The sequence below is a fragment of the Balaenoptera ricei genome, chromosome 11, assembly GCF_028023285.1.
Source record: "Balaenoptera ricei isolate mBalRic1 chromosome 11, mBalRic1.hap2, whole genome shotgun sequence".
Taxonomy (NCBI): Eukaryota; Metazoa; Chordata; class Mammalia; order Artiodactyla; family Balaenopteridae; genus Balaenoptera; species Balaenoptera ricei.
The window spans coordinates 24,467,258-24,485,407 of NC_082649.1; the positions used below are offsets into that span (position 1 = coordinate 24,467,258).

At 49.9% G+C, this 18,150-nt stretch overlaps 1 protein-coding gene across 3 annotated transcripts; it reads left to right on the forward strand.

Annotated features, from left to right (window-relative positions):
* The first annotated feature begins 5,606 nt into the window (after nucleotides 1-5,606).
* Nucleotides 5,607-17,793, forward strand: C2 (complement C2). 3 transcript variants are annotated; one of them, XM_059938427.1, is made up of 18 exons: nucleotides 5,607-5,699; nucleotides 5,861-6,070; nucleotides 7,319-7,504; nucleotides 9,331-9,504; nucleotides 9,585-9,683; nucleotides 9,877-10,010; nucleotides 11,115-11,253; nucleotides 11,863-12,003; nucleotides 12,825-12,914; nucleotides 15,383-15,523; nucleotides 15,637-15,731; nucleotides 15,828-15,939; nucleotides 16,057-16,222; nucleotides 16,332-16,408; nucleotides 16,550-16,641; nucleotides 16,842-16,968; nucleotides 17,140-17,189; nucleotides 17,340-17,793. In XM_059938427.1, exons 1-18 carry the CDS (start codon nucleotides 5,654-5,656, stop codon nucleotides 17,514-17,516), a joined length of 2,256 nt encoding a protein of 751 aa, XP_059794410.1. In that variant the 5' UTR covers nucleotides 5,607-5,653; the 3' UTR covers nucleotides 17,517-17,793. The 3 variants fall into 3 exon arrangements, with proteins under 3 accessions (XP_059794410.1, XP_059794412.1, XP_059794411.1); XM_059938428.1 differs by lacking the exon at nucleotides 5,861-6,070 and having other exon boundaries at nucleotides 5,608-5,699; XM_059938429.1 differs by lacking the exons at nucleotides 16,842-16,968; nucleotides 17,140-17,189; nucleotides 17,340-17,793 and adding an exon at nucleotides 16,724-16,763.
* Nucleotides 17,794-18,150: the final 357 nt, after the last annotated feature.

Here is an 18,150-nt window from a genome sequence, read left to right on the forward strand (position 1 = left end):
TGCTTTCAGGGAGCCTTAATTCTTTGGCATTTCCAGCTTTCTGTGCACACGTGGGATAGGACACCGGAGAAACCCTCAGGCAAAGAGATAGAGATGTTGCTATCGGAGGGCCGAGGCACAACCCAATGGTGAGGCCCAAGGGATGTGAGTGGGGCAAGGATGGATCCACTACAAACACAGAGAGGCTTGTTGAGTAACACTGAATCCTCAGCAGCAGGCTTTGAACCAGGCCAGGTCAGCCTAGTTTCCCAAACTGGGGGTTGATCTGGAAATGGGACTCAGCCCTGCAGTTGCCATGGGAGGTTGAGGGTGGCAGATCCTGGGAGGTCAAGTCCATGTCTAAGTGTCCATACTGGACAAGGAGTAGACTGTGACCAAGCAGAGACTATACTACCGTAGCTCTGCCTGTCTTAATGACCAACCACTTCTCCTAATGAAATTTTCAGCTTCGAGGCACTGAGCTCCCCATGGGAGTAGTAAGGCATCCTGAGAGGCTATCACGCCATCGTTTCCTTTTTCTAACCTGTGAATAGCAGATGAGTTGCAGAATGTGGACGTTGCTTTCTTCTCTTTGGAATTGGTCTCCTGGAAGTAAATATTAGAAGCCTTGAACTGATAAGAAGAAATTTGGACGAGAGGGAAGAAGCTGGCAGGAATGGAAGGTCTGTCATTTTAGGCATTATTTACCTTCCTCCTTCCATCTGGAGTGAAAATACAGGCTGCATTTGCCAGACTTTTTAATGGGGCAAAAAAATAGATAAGCCACCTTCACCTAATGGGGGTCTACTGAAAATCTACTTGGGAGCCTAGAGAGGGGAATAAAGATCTAGTGTCTTTAGCCCCAGAGTCTCTCAGGTCATGGCCCTTCCACATTGGACTGAGCCCCATGGAGAACTGGACCAGTGGACCAACTCTGGTGACTCACTTTCCCTTTGTTCACCTTGATTTGCCACCGTGCAATGTGATGCTCCCTTGGACAGTTTCCCATCAAAGTTGACCTCCTCTTGCACATTGCTTGTTGTCTTCCCAAATCCATTCTCTTCTTATATAGTATCAGAGTTCTAGTTGAGCTCATGATAGACAAACTAGAGACCACATTTCCCAGCCTCCCCTTTAACCAAGTTTTTGGCAACAGAATGTGAGTGGAAGAGTTCAGTGAATTTCCATGTCGTTACTTGCCCCCTGCTTCTTCTTTCATGACACTTCCTTGGGACTGGAATGCAGACTTGATGGAAACGTGTTTCAACCACGCAGACAAGGACAATTATCAATGGTTATGGCAAAGCCACAAGATGGAAGGACCCCTGGGGTCTTGAATGATGCTGATGAGCAACACTGCCCTTGCAGCCAGGGCCACCCTTTGCCATGTCAGCCCTGTCTGCTTACACTGAGGCTCTTATTTGAGAGAGAAGTAAACGTCTATCTTATTTTCTTTTTAAGATTTTTTTTGATGTGGACCATTTTTATAGTCTTTATTGGATTTGTTACAATATTGCTTCTGTTTTATGTTTTGGTTTTTTGGCCGTGAGGCATGTGGGATCTTAGCTCCCCAACCAGGGATAGAACCCGCACCCCCTGCATTGGAAGGCGAAGTCTTAACCACTGGATCGCCAGGGAAGTCCCCTATCTTATTTAAGTCACTATATATTGGGTTCTCTTTACTGCAGCAGTTTATTTATTTATTTTTAATTTATTTATTTAGGCTGTGCCAGGTCTTAGTTGCAGCATGCAGGATCTTTAGTTGCAGCACGCAGACTCTTAGTTGTGGTATGCATGTGGGATCTAGTTCCCCGACCAGGTATAGAACCCAGGCCCCCTGCATTGGGAGCGCGGAGTCTTACCCACTGGATCACCAGGGAAGTCCCTACTGCAGCAGTTTAGATTATACCCTGATAAACACATGTCTCTGGGTGTTTCCTTTGGCTCCCATGTTGATTTCTGGCTAAGAATATTAGATAAAGGTTTGGCTGCTAAAACAAAGGCTAGAATAACAATGGCTTAAATGGTCTGAGCATAATAGTTCCGGGGCATTTATGAGAGCTCTAGAGGACTGGGGAGCAGGGCTTCTGGAACTTTGTTGTTTGTCATTATCAACATGACTTCCACCTTGTTGTCTGGGGTGGCTGTTCCAGCTTCCACCAGTCGTCTGTATTCCAGCCAGTGGGAAGGGGAGAAGAAAAATTGAGGAGCACACCCCTTTCTCAAGAGCATACTCCATGGGTCCAGCAAAAAACTTGAGAGTTTTATTACTTAAGAAAGAAGGGAGGGACTTCCCTGGCAGTCCAGTGGTTAGGACTTCGCCTTCCAATGCAGGGGGTGTGGGTTCGATCCCTGGTCGGGGAGCTGGAATCCCACATACCTCGCGCCCAAAAAACCAAGACATAAAACAGAAGCAATATTGTGGCAAATTCAATAAAGACTTTAGAAATGGTCCACATCAAAAAAATCTTAAAAAAAAAAAAAGAAGGGAGAGTGGATTCTGACATGCTCTGCAGAGTTTATTTAACTCAACCAATATTGGGAGAAATTCATGAATTTCTGGCCCTTTCTTTTCAAGGCAGCTATTAGATATGAGCTGGGCAGACGTATTATTCTGCTTGGGCTGCCATTTAAAAAAAAAAAAAAAAAAGACTTCCCTGGTGGTTCAGTGGTTAAGAATCTGCCTACCAATGCAGGGGACACGGGTTCAAGCCGTGGTCCGGGAAGATCCCACATGCCACGGAGCAACTAAGCCCGTGTGCCACAACTACTCAGCCTGCCCTCTAGAGCTCGTGAGCCACAACTACCGAGCCTGCGTGCCACAACTACTGAAGCCCGTGTGCCTAGAGCCCATGCTCCACAACAAGAGAAGCCACTGAAATGAGAAGCCCGCACACCGCAACGAAGAGTAGCCCCCGCTCGCCACAACTAGAGAAAACCTGCACGCAGCAACGAAGACCCAACGCAGCCAAAAATAAATAAATAAATAAATAAATAAATTTAAAAAAAGAAGCACACCACAGACTGGGTGGCTTAAACAGAAATTTATCTTCTCATAGTTCTGGAGGCTGGAAGGAGGAGATCAAGGTGCCATTGTGGTCAGTTTCTGGTAAGAGCTCTCTTCCTGGCTTGCAGGCAATCCTCTGCATGGGGGCAGGCGGGATGTTATGTGTGTGGAGAGAGAGAGAGAGAGACAGGAAAGGAGGAAGGGCGAGAGGAAGAAAGAGGGAGGGAGAGAAATCTCTCTGGTATCTCTTAAAGGACATTTAGCCTATTAGATCAGGACCCCACCCTTATGACCTCATTTAAGGTTAATTACCCCTTTACAGGCTGTGCTATCTCCAAATATAGTCACATTGGGGGTTAGGTGTTCAACATACAAATTTTGGGGGGATACAATTCAGTCCATAGCAGCAGCTTTAAGAGGCACCCAAAATTCAGCGGTTTAAGTATTCAGTCAGGTGAGGATTCATTATGTCCTGATGACAACCCTCCAATCTTGGTTGCCATAGTGCCTTGAAAAATATGGCCATAAATCTCTCCTATTCTGGTGTGCATGCCTCTTTGCAACGTGACTTTGCCACTCCTCCCATCAAGAGGTAAAGTTTCCCCCACCCTTAAATCTGGGCTGTGACCAATAGGATGTGGTGGAAGTGATGTCATGTGACTTCTGAGGACAGGCCTCAAGAGACCTTGCACCTTATGCTTTGGATTTCATAGGATGCTGTCCTGAGACTGCCATGCTGTGAGGGGCTATGGGTGATAGACCATGGGTCCTCCTGTTCCCACTGCACTCAGCCCTCAGCTGACTGTAGCCGCATGGGTGAACCCAGCCCAGAACTGCCTGGCCAACCCACAGAATCATGAGAAAGGATAAATCATTTTTTTAAGCCCCTAAATTTGGGGTGGTATTTTTTTTCCTACAGCAGTGGTAATGCAGCAGATTAAAACAACAAAGGTTTATTTTTTGCTCACATTGCATATCTGCTGAGGGTCAGCAAGGGTTCTGCTTCTGGTGTCACCCAGGGCTGATAGAGCAGCCACCATCTCACACGTGCCGTAAAGAGGGAAAGAGAGCATGAGGAAGACTGCATTGGCTCATAAAGCTTCCATCTAGAAGTAGTCCATGTCGCTTACAGTCACATTTCATTGGCCAAAGCAAGTGGATGGGGAAGTTCAAACCTACTATGTGATTGAAAGGAGATGAAGCCAGAACGTCTCTAATGCTCACCACTCTGAAGGTAGTTTCTTTCTTTCTTGTAAAAATCCGAGCAGGTGGGCGGGGCTGGTATGACATCAACACAGTGTCAGGGACCCAGGCTCCTCTGTCTCTTTGCTCTATCATCCCCAGGATATTGCTCTTGAGTCACCATCAGATTTATATTCCAGCCCATGGGAGTGTGTGTTGGGGGGAAGTTACTTTACTTACCTTACTTGTAAGTTACACACATCAGTTCTACTCACATTCTATTGGCCAGAGTCTTGTCACCTGGCCATTAGCTGCAAGGGAAGCTGGAAAATGTAGTCTTTAGCTGGGTGACTGTGTGTTCTGCTAAACATCTCTTACTGTAGAAGGAGGGAGAACAGATACTGGGTGCAGGGGAGGCACCAGCAGCTCAGTTGCAGCGGCAGCTTTGGGACCCCCAACACCAGGGGTGTCATGGTCTTCCTGCATTCAGTTGATTCTGTCCAAGGAACTGACTTTGTGTATGTTCACTTTGTGTATGTGCGTTTCTGAGAAGTTATTTGTAAATCAAAAGAGTTTTCATAAACGTAACTGATCACTTCAGAGACGTTTCATCTTCATCTTTGATTGATCTTATTTACTTACACCCCACATTGTTTGACAAATATTAAAGAGACTTCTGTGGGATGGGGAGGCTAACACACTAGCTTAGAGTTTCTTTGCTTTCTGCATTTCATACAAAAGGCAAGTTGTAATTTAAAGGCACATCCCAAATCCAAAAATACTTTCATTCCTTTGAATAACCAACCCCAGATTTATTTATTTTATAAGTTGGGGATTTTATCTACTGGACTTCCCGTAAAAACATTCTCAATATTTTTCCAGTCTCTAAAACTAAATATTGATTTCATTTTTCTCCCTAGATTCTCTCTGCGGAAGGACTGCAGGGAAGAAAAAGATAGTGAATCCTCCTAAGTATCAAGAATTTCTAAGAATTTCTAGTTTAATCCCTTGGGGGTTTATGTTCAAGAAGACAGTACTACTCTAGACTTAGAGGAAGTAAAATCCACTTGGGAAAACCCAAAAGAAAACTGAAACTTTACTTAAATAAAATGTTTTGCAATATCTCGGTTGGTTGTGGGTTTGTGTGCTTTAGGCTGTTCATGTGAGAGCATGCGTGCACTTGTGTCTGTGAGGCGGTGGAAGTGGGGAGCAGTGTGCAGAGCCTGTGGTGCAGATCAACCGACTCTATGGATGTGTCAGGATTAGGGAGACAGACCGAAAGTTTCACCCCCTCAGCTCAGTCCCCAGTCCCTGATTATTTTTTCTCCTAATGAGAGAACATCCCCCCTACCTTCTGCCACTCCCTAGTTTTCTTTCTCTGGCAGCAGGCAAAGCAGCTGCTGAGCCAGCTCTGGTTTTCGGGAAGTCAGATGACCTTTTCCCTCTCCCGGCTCTCTGCCTCTCCGTGCCCTTAAGGCAGACACCATGGACCCACTGATGGCCGTCCTTTGCCTGCTGCCCCTGTACCCAGGTAGGAGCAGGGGAGGGGGGATGCAGGGGTCCTGTGGGGCAAGGCCAGTGCTACCCAGATTGAGTTTCCATGTGTGAAATGGACAGTCTCTTCTGCTTTCCTTTTCTTATCCATGCCTTCCTTCTTTTCTCCATTTCTGTGTCGTGTCCCCATGCTCACAGGCTTGGCTACGACCACTCCCTCCTGCCCTCAGAACGTGAATATCTCCGGGGGCACTTTCACCCTCAGCAACGGCTGGGCCCCTGGGAGTATCCTCACCTACTCCTGCCCCCTGGGCCGTTACCCATACCCGGTGGCGACAAGCCTATGCAAGAGCAATGGACTGTGGCATTTCCCGAGATCCACCCAGCGGACAAAGGCGGTCTGCAAACGTGAGGCTCCCCGCCAGCGGCCACCCCAGGACTTCTATTTAGTCTGCTCAGGGTGGGGCTTAATATGACTAGATGGGGTGGCAAAGCTTCTTTTCCACAGGGCTTTTCAAAATAGTGGGAAAATGTCAACTGCCCAATAGCAAGGCATCAGAGGCAGGCTCTGATGTAGATTGTGGGGTACCAAAGCCAGGGATGATTTTTTTAAAATAAATTTATTTATTTATTTATTTTTGACTGAGTTGGGTCTTAGTTGCTGCACGCGGGCTTTCTCTAGTCGTGGCGAGCGGGGGCTGCTCTTCGTTGTGGTGCGCGGGCTTCTAACTGCGGTGGCTTGTTGCGGAGCACGGGCTCTAGGCTCATGGGCTTCAGTAGTTGTGGCACACGGGCTCAGTAGTTGTAGCTCGCAGGCTTTAGAGCACAGGCTCAGTAGTTGTGGTGCACGGGCTTAGTTGCTCTGCAGCATGTGGGATCTTCCCAGACCAGGGATGGAACACGTGTCCCCTGCATTGGCAGGCAAATTCTTTTTTTTTTTTTAATAAATTTATTTATTTATTTTTGGCTGCATTGGGTCTTAGTTGCTGCACGCGGGCTTTTCTCTAGTTGCAGCAAGCGGGGGCTACTCTTCTTTGCGGTGCGCGGGCTTCTCATTGCAGTGGCTTCTCTTGTGGCAGAGCACAGGCTATAGGCACACGGGCTTCAGTAGTTGTGGCTCGCGGCTCCAGAGCGCAGGCTCAGTAGTTGTGACGCACGGGCTTAGTTGCTCCGTGGTATGTGGGATCTTCCCGGACCAGGGCTTGAACCCGTGTCCCCTGCATTGGCAGGCGGATTCTCAGCCACTGTGCCACCAGGGAAGCCCAGGGATGATTTTTAGAATACTGAACAATTAACTGCACAGTACTGACCATTCTGGATGGATGCTGAATGGTCCTGGCATCCCCTGTTGTACCAGGAGTCACCCCTCTAGTTATCCACTCATGGGACGTCTGAGGACCCCAGGGGAGGGGCTGGGGTCGACATGGCCCTCAGGGGGCTGAGAGAAGTGGCTGTTTCTCAATCTATTAGGTTCAACTGTGTGAAACTGCCAATATTCAACCAACTGCCAAAAGTAGCAATTTCACAGGCATCAACCTAATATTTTGACAACCAGATGGCTCTTCCCATGCATCCAAGCTGAACTTCACCCAGTTGGTGTCCAGCCCAGGTGTTATCCCTCCATCCTTATATTCTCATGCCCTTCTCTCCCTCCAGCTGTTCGCTGTCCGGCCCCTGTTACCTTTGAGAACGGCGTATACACCCCACGGCTGGGGTCCCACCCTGTGGGCGGCAACCTGAGCTTCGAGTGTGAGGATGGCTTCACACTGCGGGGCTCGCCCGTGCGGCACTGTCGCCCCAATGGCATGTGGGATGGGGAGACAGCTGTGTGTGACAATGGCGGTGAGTGCCCTGACAGATGGCTGCATGGGGGCAGGGGTCTCCTAGGAGGCCTGGAGCCAGATATGTGTGCAGGGAGCCTCTGTGGGGACAGGGGCCTGGTGTTTCTGGTGCCAAAATCATATTCCTAGATTTTGGTCAGTTGAGGTCTATAATCACACATCTCTGGCCTGTGGGGATCCTGGCTCAAGGAAGTTGGTGCTAAGCTTCAGATCCAACATAAAGGCTCCAAACACTCAGTCCAGCTTTTCCAAATGCCTCAAAGCTAGATTGGTATTTGGACGCCCTGGGCTATTGTAGGGAAGATATGATGAAGGGAATCAAGTGTTGCGCTTAGGTGCCTTGCCTCGAGAGCAAGTTTGGGTTCCAAGCCCGGCTCTGATTTTGACAGCCTTTGGGCAGGTTATTTAACCTCTCTGTGCCTCAGTCTTCACATCTGTAAAATGGGGATGGTAAGAGTAGTGACTGATGGGGTTGCCATGTGGATCAAGTGAGTTGCATCTGGACCAGCCCCTGGAATGTGCTAAGTGCCACATATACTTTTGTCATGGTCATTACTGCCCCTGTGAAAGATGGGGGGGCTCTGCTTGACAGAAGTGGGGTTCCTGGGATTCCCTGGAGCCACATTTGCCTGTGGGCTTTGGAAGCTTCCTGGATCACAGCTCTAAATACATAATACAGAAGATTCAGAGTCCACGAGATGGCAGGACCATACCCTCACCTGGTGCCCAGCTGTTGGCTCCCTATTTATGTCCTTGATTCTTTGACAATAGCCATTTATTCAAACATAAATATAATTCATTTGAAAATTGAGGTTTAAACTACCTAAAGCGTACAAATCTTAAGTATTCAGCTTGATGAACTTTTATACCCTCAAGTATCCTTTTATGTGTATCCACCCACGTAATCACCACCCAAGACCGAGGGTCCATTATCTCAGGAGGTTCCTTCCTGTCCCCTCCCACAAGGTAACCACTCTTCGGACTTCTGTCTCCACAGATTCGTTTAGCTTATTCTTACACCTCATAGAAGTGGAATCATACAAAATGTGCTCTTTTGCATCTGTCTTCCTTTATTCAGCATTCTGCCTGTGAGATGTATCCATGTTTTCCTGTGTATCAGCAGTTTGTTATTTTTTATTGCTTTGTAGTTCCATGACATATTACACTTTATCTATGCATTCTCCTGTTGATGGGCATTTGGGTTATTTCCAGTTTTTGGTTATTATAAGTAAAACTCTATGAACATCCTTATGTGTGATTGGGTGCACTAGACACTTATTTCTCTTGAGCATATTATCTAGGAGTGGAATTACTGGGTCACACGCTGGCATATGTTTTCTTTCAGAAGAGGCTGCAAACAGCTTCCTGATTGACACTCCAGCAACGTAACAGTTCTGGTTGTCCCACATCGTCTCTGACACTTGGAATTACCCATCTTTTCAGTTTTAGCTGTTCTGGCGGGTGTGTAGTGATGTCTCATTGTTTGCAGATATTCTCTGTGGAGTGGTAGGACTCCTTCCCTGAGGAAGCCAGCATCTTCCCTGAGGCTCTGGGACGGATACAGGCAGAGTCCCTGGGTTGGGATTGGTATGCTTTAGCTGGCAACTGGGCCACTGAGTTCTAAATCTTTTTCCCTACTTCAGGTTTTCTATCCACACACCTGGGAAGCACAGCTGTGGTGTCTCCCAAGGGAGAGGCCAAGGGACCCGCAGAGGCTCTGAGGGTCTGTAGAGGAGGAAGAGCCTGGTGGGAGAGGGTGTGTGAGCAGCACCCAGAGGCTGAGGAGGCGGGTCCCTGCTCACCTCCATCTTCCTTTGCTCCTCACAGCCAGCCACTGCCCCAACCCGGGCATTGCCGTGGGTGCAGTGCGGACGGGGTCTCGCTTCGGCCTTGGGGACAAGGTCAGCTACCGCTGCTCCTCGAATCTGGTGCTGACGGGGTCTGCGGAGCGAGAGTGCCAGGATGATGGGGTCTGGAGTGGGATGGAGCCCATCTGCCGCCGTGAGTAGCTGCTCTGACCCTCCTGAGACTCCTGGGCCCCCACCCCTCGCCCCAGCTGACCCCAGTGGCTCTCCCCACAGAGCCCTACTCTTACGACTTTCCCGAGGATGTGGCCCCTGCCCTGGGCACCTCCTTGTCCCACCTACTTGGAACTACCAATCCCACCCAGAAGAAGAAGGGTGAGTGCTTGAAGTGGGGGTGGCAGGGTGCTGGGCAGGAGCAGGGGAGGGGCAAGCTTCCGAGGGGCCAGGAGCCTCCGGTGGGCTCAGCGGGGCTGAGATGACTGGAGGGGAGGTAGAGGGGCCTGATTGCCTTGGCAAGAGAGTGGGTAGGAGGTGGGGTCTGAATCTTCCCCTTCCACATTTCTTCCAGAAAACGTGGGCCGCAAAATACAAATCCAGCGCTCCGGTCACCTGAACCTCTACGTGCTCCTGGACACATCTCAGAGTGTGAAGGAAGAGGACTTTGAAATCTTCAAGAAGAGCGCCTCCCACCTGGTGGACAGGGTCAGGAAATAGGAGCTCGCACATACCAGCAGCCTTCCTGCACTCACGGTCTCTGTCTCCTTCCCCTCCTCAGAATACCAATCACAGCCCACCTCCTCCAAGAAGTCTTCCCAGATTACACACATGCCATGCAGGAATCACGGATTTAATTTAGAGGATCCTATTTTTCATTCCACAAACACTGTTGGGGTAGCTACTCTATGTCAGGCACTGTTCTGGGTGTGGGGGGACCCCAAAGATGAACAAGGCTGAGACCCCACTTTCCAGGAATTCATCATCTAGAACAGTGGTCTTCACAGAGGGGTACCCAAAATAATCCTCTGGCGTGTGGCAGGAAAATACTGGTATCCATGGTGAATGATTGTAATTTAAATTAAGACCTTAATATTTAATAATTTCCTTTTAAAATTTCAATATTTTCTATATGTTTTAAAATGTGTACAATATATTTAAATAGTGATACACTTTATAAGTATGAGTATACTTTATAAATACATATACCTATATTGAGGTACGTGCTCAGAATGTTTCGACTGACGAGGTGCATGAACAGAAGAGTTTGGAAACACTTGGTTCAGATTCCTTGCCAGGACTTTGCTTGGTAGTTATGCTTTTCACAATAGTTTGTGTAGATATATGTTTTCCCTCCCAGCTACATTTGAAAGAAGGCAGCTTTTGTGCTCCTTAGTGTCTCTCTTAAGACGTAAAGTTAAGTAACTCACTAAGCCGTGAGGCTGCAAAACTCGACAGACAAGGGCCGATACGTTTGAATTCTACCTCCACCTCTTACCAGTGGTGTGATCTGGGGCAAGGTAACAAGCCTCAGCTTCCTCATCTATATAATAGGGACCATCACGACCCTTCACAGCATTGAGGTGAGGATTAAATGAAGAGTGAGCCAGTCAAAGAGAGGAGAGGACCAACAAGTGTCACCTTCCTGGCTTCTTCAAGCAACCGTTTCCCAGGAAGGGACTCTCCAAGGGCCTTGCATCTGTCAGACTCTGTCCAGGCTCTCTGCCTCCTCCAGGGCCTTTTGCTGGCTCCCTTACCAACTCCCCTTTGGTTTGGGAGCCTTTCATACTACCTCTCACTTGCCCTTCACAGATCTTCAGCTTTGAGATCAAGGTTAGTGTCGCCATCATCACTTTTGCATCAAAGCCCAAAGTTATCATGTCTGTCCTGGACGACAAATCCAGGGATGTGACTGAAGTGGCCCACAGTCTGGAAAACACCCACTATAAAGGTATGATGTCATCAAATGAAGGTGATGGAAGTGGGGGCAGGGGATGAGCTCTCTGTGCCTGCAGAGATACTGGACAAGTTTGAGAGAGAGTGAGGCTTCTTGGTGGCACTCAAGTCCCAGGGCTCTGGGACTAAGGTTCCTTAGGTGGGGTGGCTTCCAAGTCAGGTTCATGGTCGGGGAGTCCCAGCTCCTACCAACTCCGGGCTTACTCGCATGTGCTACATGTCCAAATGCATCATGCAGGTCTTTGGCTCCTCCCTGAAGCCAGAACCACATGGTCTGGTTTCCATAGTCTCCTCATGTCATTAGGAAACTACCTGGGTGGTAGGTAGCAGATGGCTGAAACAACCCACTTTCTTTGGAAACCCCATCTTTGAATCTTGGGATTTTAGGATGGCCTTTAGTGGGGTTATGCAATGAGCATTTCTAAAGGGAAATTAAGTCTGAACGGGCAATGATGCCAAATCTCTAACCGGATATCAAAAGTCTGTGTTTATCAAATCTATTGATAAATGCATTTCCAGTGTTTGGGGAAAATAGAGTGATTTCCTTCTCCCAGGTGGTAGGTGGGAAGTTTCTAAGAGAGTTTTTCGCCTTCACATATTCCAGACCATGAAAATGGAACCGGGACCAACATCTACGAGGCCCTAAATTGTGTCTATATCATGATGAATAACCAAATGCAACGGCTCAGTATGAACACGGCGGCCTGGCAGGAAATCCGACATGCCATCATCCTTCTGACAGATGGTGGGTATCGTCGTCTCTGTGAGTGAGTCTGGCATAGTAGAAGGAGCAGCAATGTGGGGTCAGAGACCTGCATTCTGGTTCTCTCCCTGCCACTTCGGGCCTTGGTTTCTTATTTATAAAGTAGAAATAGTGTCGATGATGACGGTAATGACAACCACAGCAATTATTGATAATGGAAGCTGCCCTCCTTTCCGTACACAGTTTTGTTGTTGTTTATTTTTAAAAATTTTTTTGGCCGCACCGCACGGCATGTGGGATCTTAGTTCCCTGACCAGGGATTGAACCCTCGCCCCCTGCAGTGGAAGCGCGGAGTCTTAACCACTGGTCTGCCAGGGAAGTCCCCTTACACAGTTTTTATGAAGAGCAATTTAAGTACTTTGTGTAAAAGTGCTTTATGATTATAAGTGTTAGTTATTGTTATTACCTGGGAGGTCACATAGAGGGAGCTGGATGGGGAGGCGTGGCTCTGGACCAGTGATGTCGAGGTCCACCGATGGAAGGGCAGACTGGCTAGTGGATCTGGGCTCTGCCATTTATCTCTTGATTTTGTCCAAATTACATGGCTCCTCTAGAAATCAGATTTCTTGTCTATAAAATGAGTAGACCCACACTTACTGGGGCTTCATGAGAATCAAATGAGATAAAGTGTAGGATGCCCCCGGCCCAGTGCCAAAGAACTTCAGTAAATAATGTATCTTGAAACTCGAGTAGGGAGTGTAGGTGTTGAGTTTCCCAGGATGAATGCTTCCCTTCTCCTCCAGGGCTGGGGGAAATCGTGATACATCACCCAGATGGACAATTCTTTTCCTTCCTTGTTCTAGGAAAGTCCAACATGGGTGGCTCTCCCAAGGTGGCTGTTGACAATATCAAGGAGGTCTTGAACATCAACCAGAAGAGGAAAGACTATCTGGGTGAGCCTCCGTCCCAGCCCCATCTGTGCTGCCCTGCAGGGGGCCCAGGGCCCACAGCCAGGGTTTCTAGCATCTTGGCTGTATTTCTATCGCGACCCCAGTCTGTATTGTTCTGTATGAAGGCAGCCGAGTGTCACACTGGAGAGTAGTCAAACTGCCCGTGGTTTCAAACTTGGGTTCATCTTTGATTGGCTGTGGCCATGGGTTGTTTCCTTACTTGTAAGGATATAGTACAAGGACCTACCTCACTGGCCGATAAGGGCAAATGCTCAAACATTGCTTGGCACAGACAAACACAGTGTGCGGTAGCGGCCACCACCATCGTCATCGTCTTTTTCATTTACCATCTTACGTTCCACAAACCTCTCCAGGAAGAAAAGGTCTGGATTCCTTATAGGGACTGTTCCTGGCCTTTCTTCCCTTAGCAGTGCAGATAACTAAGCCTCTGGCAGTTGCAGTCTCTGAAAGTACAGTTCCTCTAATTCAGACTAAACAAAAATGGCACTGACCTTTGACCGGAAAAGAACTTCAAAGAGAAATGCTCCAGATAAGGGAGGGCAGTTGGTTTTGAGGCCCCAAGTTTTACTTTACCCCTGGGTCCTCTCATTTCTGTTCATGCCACCCACTTCACCTGCCCCTTGGAGGTAAGCGTATTCCTCTTGAAAACTCTGGCCTAAGGAAGGCAAAACACAAACTCCACTCCCTAACTCCTTAGCGTCACTGGGCCAGAGTTAAATGCTTGAACACACCTCATGAAAAAGAGGCAGGAACTGCAGGGAAATAGAGAAAACACGTGGGGCGTGATAACTGTCCAGTTCCCATCATAACTGCAAAAAAGGCCCATGAGGGGTACAAAGGGTGGGAGAAGACCAGACTCTGTGGTCCACCCCAGGGCAGTTCTGACTGGCACCCACGCTGGCTCAGAGGCTGGTGTGGATGGCTGTGTGGGCCCAGGTTCTCCTGTGGGAAGAGATGGCTCCAGGACCCTCTCCTAGAGCCGACATTTTGCAGAGGAAGACCAGATCTGAAGTTTTGCCTCCATGCTACATCATGAGTTCCTCTTATTCATTTAGTCATTTGAAAGTACTCACTGAGAGCCTCTCCTGGGCCAGGCATCACTCTAAGAATACAGCTGTAAACAAAACAGAGGAAAATGCCTGTTACATGGGGATGTCATTCTGGAAGGGGGCAATGTATTAGTTTCCTAGGGCTGTGGCAACAAATTATACAAATTTGGGTGGCTTGAAACAACAGATATTTATTCTCTCATGTTCGGGAGGCCAGAAGTCCAAAATCAAGGTATCAGCCAGGCTATGCTCCCTCTGGAGGCTCTAGGGAAGACTCCTTCCTTACCATGTCCAGCTTCTGGTGGCCCCAGGCACTCCTTGGCTTGTTGTAGGATCACTCAATCTTTCCTTTTTTTTAAAATAAATTTATTTATTTTATTTATTTTTGGCTGCATTGGGTCTTCATTGCTGCGCGCGGGCTTTCTCTAGTTGCGGCGAGCGGGGGCTCCTCTTCGTTGCAGTGCGCGGGCTTCTCATTGCGGTGGCTTCTCTTGTTGTGGAGCACGGGCTCTAGGTGCGCGGGCTCAGTAGTTGTGGCACACGGGCTTAGTTGCTCCGCAGCATGTGGGATCTTCCCAGACCAGGGCTCGAACCCATGTCCCTTGCATCGGTAGGCGGATTCTTAACCACAGCACCACCAGGGAAGTCCCGGATCACTCAATCTTTGCCTCTGTCTTCACATCACCTTCTTTCCTGAGTGTATCTCTGTGTTGTCACACGGTTTTCTCTCTCTCTGTGTTTGTGTCCAGATTCCTCTATTGTTATAAAGGCATCAGATTATCCACCCCTCCCCACCCCTGCCTCCATCCAGTGTGACCTCATTTTAACTGATTATATCCACAAAGACACTATATCCAAACAAGGGCATATTCACAGGTCCTGGGGGTTAGGACTTGAACATATCTTTTGGGGAGACACAATTCTATCCACACTAGGCATCAAACAAAATAAATGAGGAAACCATATGGCACGGTAGATAGTGACACGTGCTAAGGTATAAAATGAAGCAGGGAAGGAATCGAAGTGTCTGGGGCATTGCAGTTTTACACAAGGAGGGCAGGGAAGGCCTCCCTGAGATGGTGACATTTGAGTCAAAACTTAAAAAGGTAAGAAAGTGAGGCATGTAGAAGTCTGGGAGGAGGAGTGAACCAGGCAGAGACACAGTTCATGCAAAGGCCCTGAGGTGGGAGTGTGCCTGTCAATTTGAGGAACTTCAGGGAGGCCATGTGGCTGGAAGAGAGTGAAGGGGGAGGAGCGGTAGGGAATGAGGTAGGTAGTGGGGGGAGGGAGGGGGATCCCGCTCATGTAGGGCTTTGTAGGATGCAGCGAGTTCAAAATTACAGTCTTCTGTCACGGAGTAGCCCCTCAGCCACAAGATTCCGGTGATTTCCTCTCCATCAGACATCTATGCCATCGGCGTGGGCAACCTGGATGTGGACTGGAGAGAACTGAACGAGCTGGGGTCCAAGAAGGATGGCGAGAGGCACGCCTTCATTCTGAAGGACGTGAAGGCTCTGAGCCAGGTCTTTGAGCACATGCTGGGTGAGTGTGCTTCGCCCCCTCCAGAGCGCTGTGGCCAGTGTGGAGCCGGCCAAGGGCACCGCTCACAGTGTCCCTCCCCAGCCTCCTTCACCATCTGCTCCTCACACCCACAGATGTCTCCCAGCTCACGGACACCATCTGTGGGGTAGGGAACATGTCTGCCAATGCCTCTGCCCAGGAGAGGACACCCTGGCATGTCACTATTAAGGTACCAGGAAGGAGGGATGGGGCTTGGATCCCAGAGGTGACAGCGGCCATGAGCCAGAGACACAGCAGTGCCTGAAGATCACCTGTTCCCCTGCAGCCCAAGAGCCAGGAGACCTGCCGAGGGGCCCTCATCTCGGACCAGTGGGTCCTGACAGCCGCTCACTGCTTCCGCAACGCCGAGGACCACTCCCTGTGGAGGGTCAGCGTGGGTAAGGAAGGGCCTGCACCCGCTTCCCGACCCCGTGGGCAGAGCTCCCACCTCTTGTCCCTAGCCTCTGGCCCCTTCAGCAGCCCTGGTCCAGCCTAATCTGCCACATTGTTTCCAGGGGATCCCAACTCCCAGTGGGGCAAAGAATTCCAAATTGAGAAGGCGGTGATCTCCTCGGGGTTCAATGTCTTTGCCAAGAAGAATCAGGGAATCCCGGAGTTCTATGGCGATGACATAGCTCTGCTAAAGCTGGCCCAGAAAGTGAAGATGTCCACCCACGCCAGGTGCCGGAGTCTGGGATGGGAGGGTGCCCTCTGGATGAGAGTGCTCTGGGGAGCGCTGGAGGAGGGGACACCAAGGATGGGCCTCTGTGACCCTTGTCCTTCTCCTCAGGCCTATCTGCCTTCCCTGCACGGTGGGGGCCAATCTGGCTCTGCGGAGACTTCCAGGCAGCACCTGCAGAGACCATGGTGAGCGCTGGGCTTAGGGTGCATGAAGAACTGGGATCAGGGCTTGGGGGTTGATGACGTGGGCTGTGCTGCAGTTCCCAAGTCGGGAGTCTGGATGCTGGGTAAAGGGACCAGCACTAACATCCTTTTCCTTGACTGTAGAGAGTGAACTTCTGAACAAATTGAGCATTCCTGCTCATTTCGTGGCTTTGAATGGGAACAAGCTGAAGGTTAACCTCAAGACAGGGTCGGAGGTGAGGGTCTCGGGTCCAGTATGCTGTGGGGGGATGGGATCCCCCTGTGGCAACTCCTGGAACATCTCTCTTCATCCCCTAGCTCTGACTGCTTTCTCCATCTGACTCCAAGTCACCCCTCCTCCCGGCCGAGCTGCACTGCCAGGTGTCCCCTGGGCCTGCTCACTCCATCCTTCTGTCCTATTCCACCCCTACTGCAGTGGACAAACTGTGTCAAGGTCGTCTCCCAAGACAAAACCACGTTCCCCAACTTGACAGATGTCAGAGAGGTGGTGACAGACCAGTTCCTATGCAGTGGGATGCAGGGGGATGACAATCCCTGCAAGGGTGAGCCCCCCCACCCACTTCTCACCCCCAGTCCCCACCCTGGAGTCTGGACTCCTGAGGGGAAGGCCACCTGTGTCCCTCTGGCCGGCTTGCATGCCAGGACACCGGTGCACCGCCCTGATGCAGTGATGAGAGTCAGGATGACAGTCTCTTGTCCCTCCTTTCTGGCAGGAGAATCTGGGGGAGCAGTTTTCCTTGAGCGGAGATTCAGGTTTTTTCAGGTGAGGAGAGAGGGGGGAAGCTCACAGGACTGGAGTTACATGATCTTGGCCTTGTGGAGGCACGAGGCAGGCCTTGGAAGGAACTAAGGAGGTTGGGGCTTGGGGCTGGGACCGGGGCAGCGTCCCCACCCCAACCTCTCCTTCTTCCAGGTGGGCCTGGTGAGCTGGGGTCTCTACAACCCCTGTGGCAGCTCTGACAAGAACTCCCGCAAAAGCGCGCCCCGTGGCAGGGTCCCACCACCACGAGATTTCCACATCAGTCTCTTCCACCTGCAGCCCTGGCTGAGACAGCACCTGGAGGGCGTCCTGAACTTTTTGCCCCTCTGATCATGGCCACTGAGCCCTTTGCTGTCCCGCCAGGACCTGCCATCTCTCCCGTCTCCTACCACCGAATGTCCACCCTCAGCCTACATGACCCATCCGCACGCCTTGCTCTGAGCGCATCCCTGCTTCCAGGATCCCGAAGCAGCGGCACATCCACGCTGGGGAACCCCTGGTTCTCCTGCCAGTGAGGACCCCACCCTCTGCTTTACTTACCTCCCTCTCCTTCCACTTTCACAGGGAATTACCCGGTTATGAAATTAATAAAAATCAATGATTTCCACATCTGTCTGTGCCTCTGCCTGGGGGCTGGCCTGGGGGGAGAGAGAGGCCAGAATGATTCCAGGAACGGCAAGAAGGCAGGTCAGAGACCCTGCTGGACAAACAATGGCTGGACTCTGCTCCATAACAGAGTCAACAGGGGAGCCCGTGAGGGCCTTATATCTAGTCCCCAAGGGGGAGGTCTGGGCTTGTTGGGGAGGAACTGGAGCTGAGAGGAGGTGTTGACAGGCAGAGTCCTGGACCTTGGGCAGCAAAAGGTGGGGTTTTGCAGTTTCTGTTTCCTTGATTGGCAGCTCAGTGGGGCCCTCCCGCTTGGACATTCCGGGAAGTGATGTGGGTAGGGTGCGTGGTGCGAACA

What these genes read in the sequence shown, in the direction of transcription:
- C2 (XM_059938427.1), top strand. Translation starts at nt 5,654, where the DNA reads ATGGACCCACTGATGGCCGTCCTTTGCCTGCTGCCCCTGTACCCAG. An exon ending in CCTGCTGCCCCTGTACCCAG is followed by an intron (nt 5,700 to 5,860) that starts GTAGGAGCAGGG and finishes CCATGCTCACAG; the next exon opens with GCTTGGCTACGACCACTCCC. An exon ending in GGAGATTCAGGTTTTTTCAG is followed by an intron (nt 17,190 to 17,339) that starts GTGAGGAGAGAG and finishes TCCTTCTTCCAG; the next exon opens with GTGGGCCTGGTGAGCTGGGG.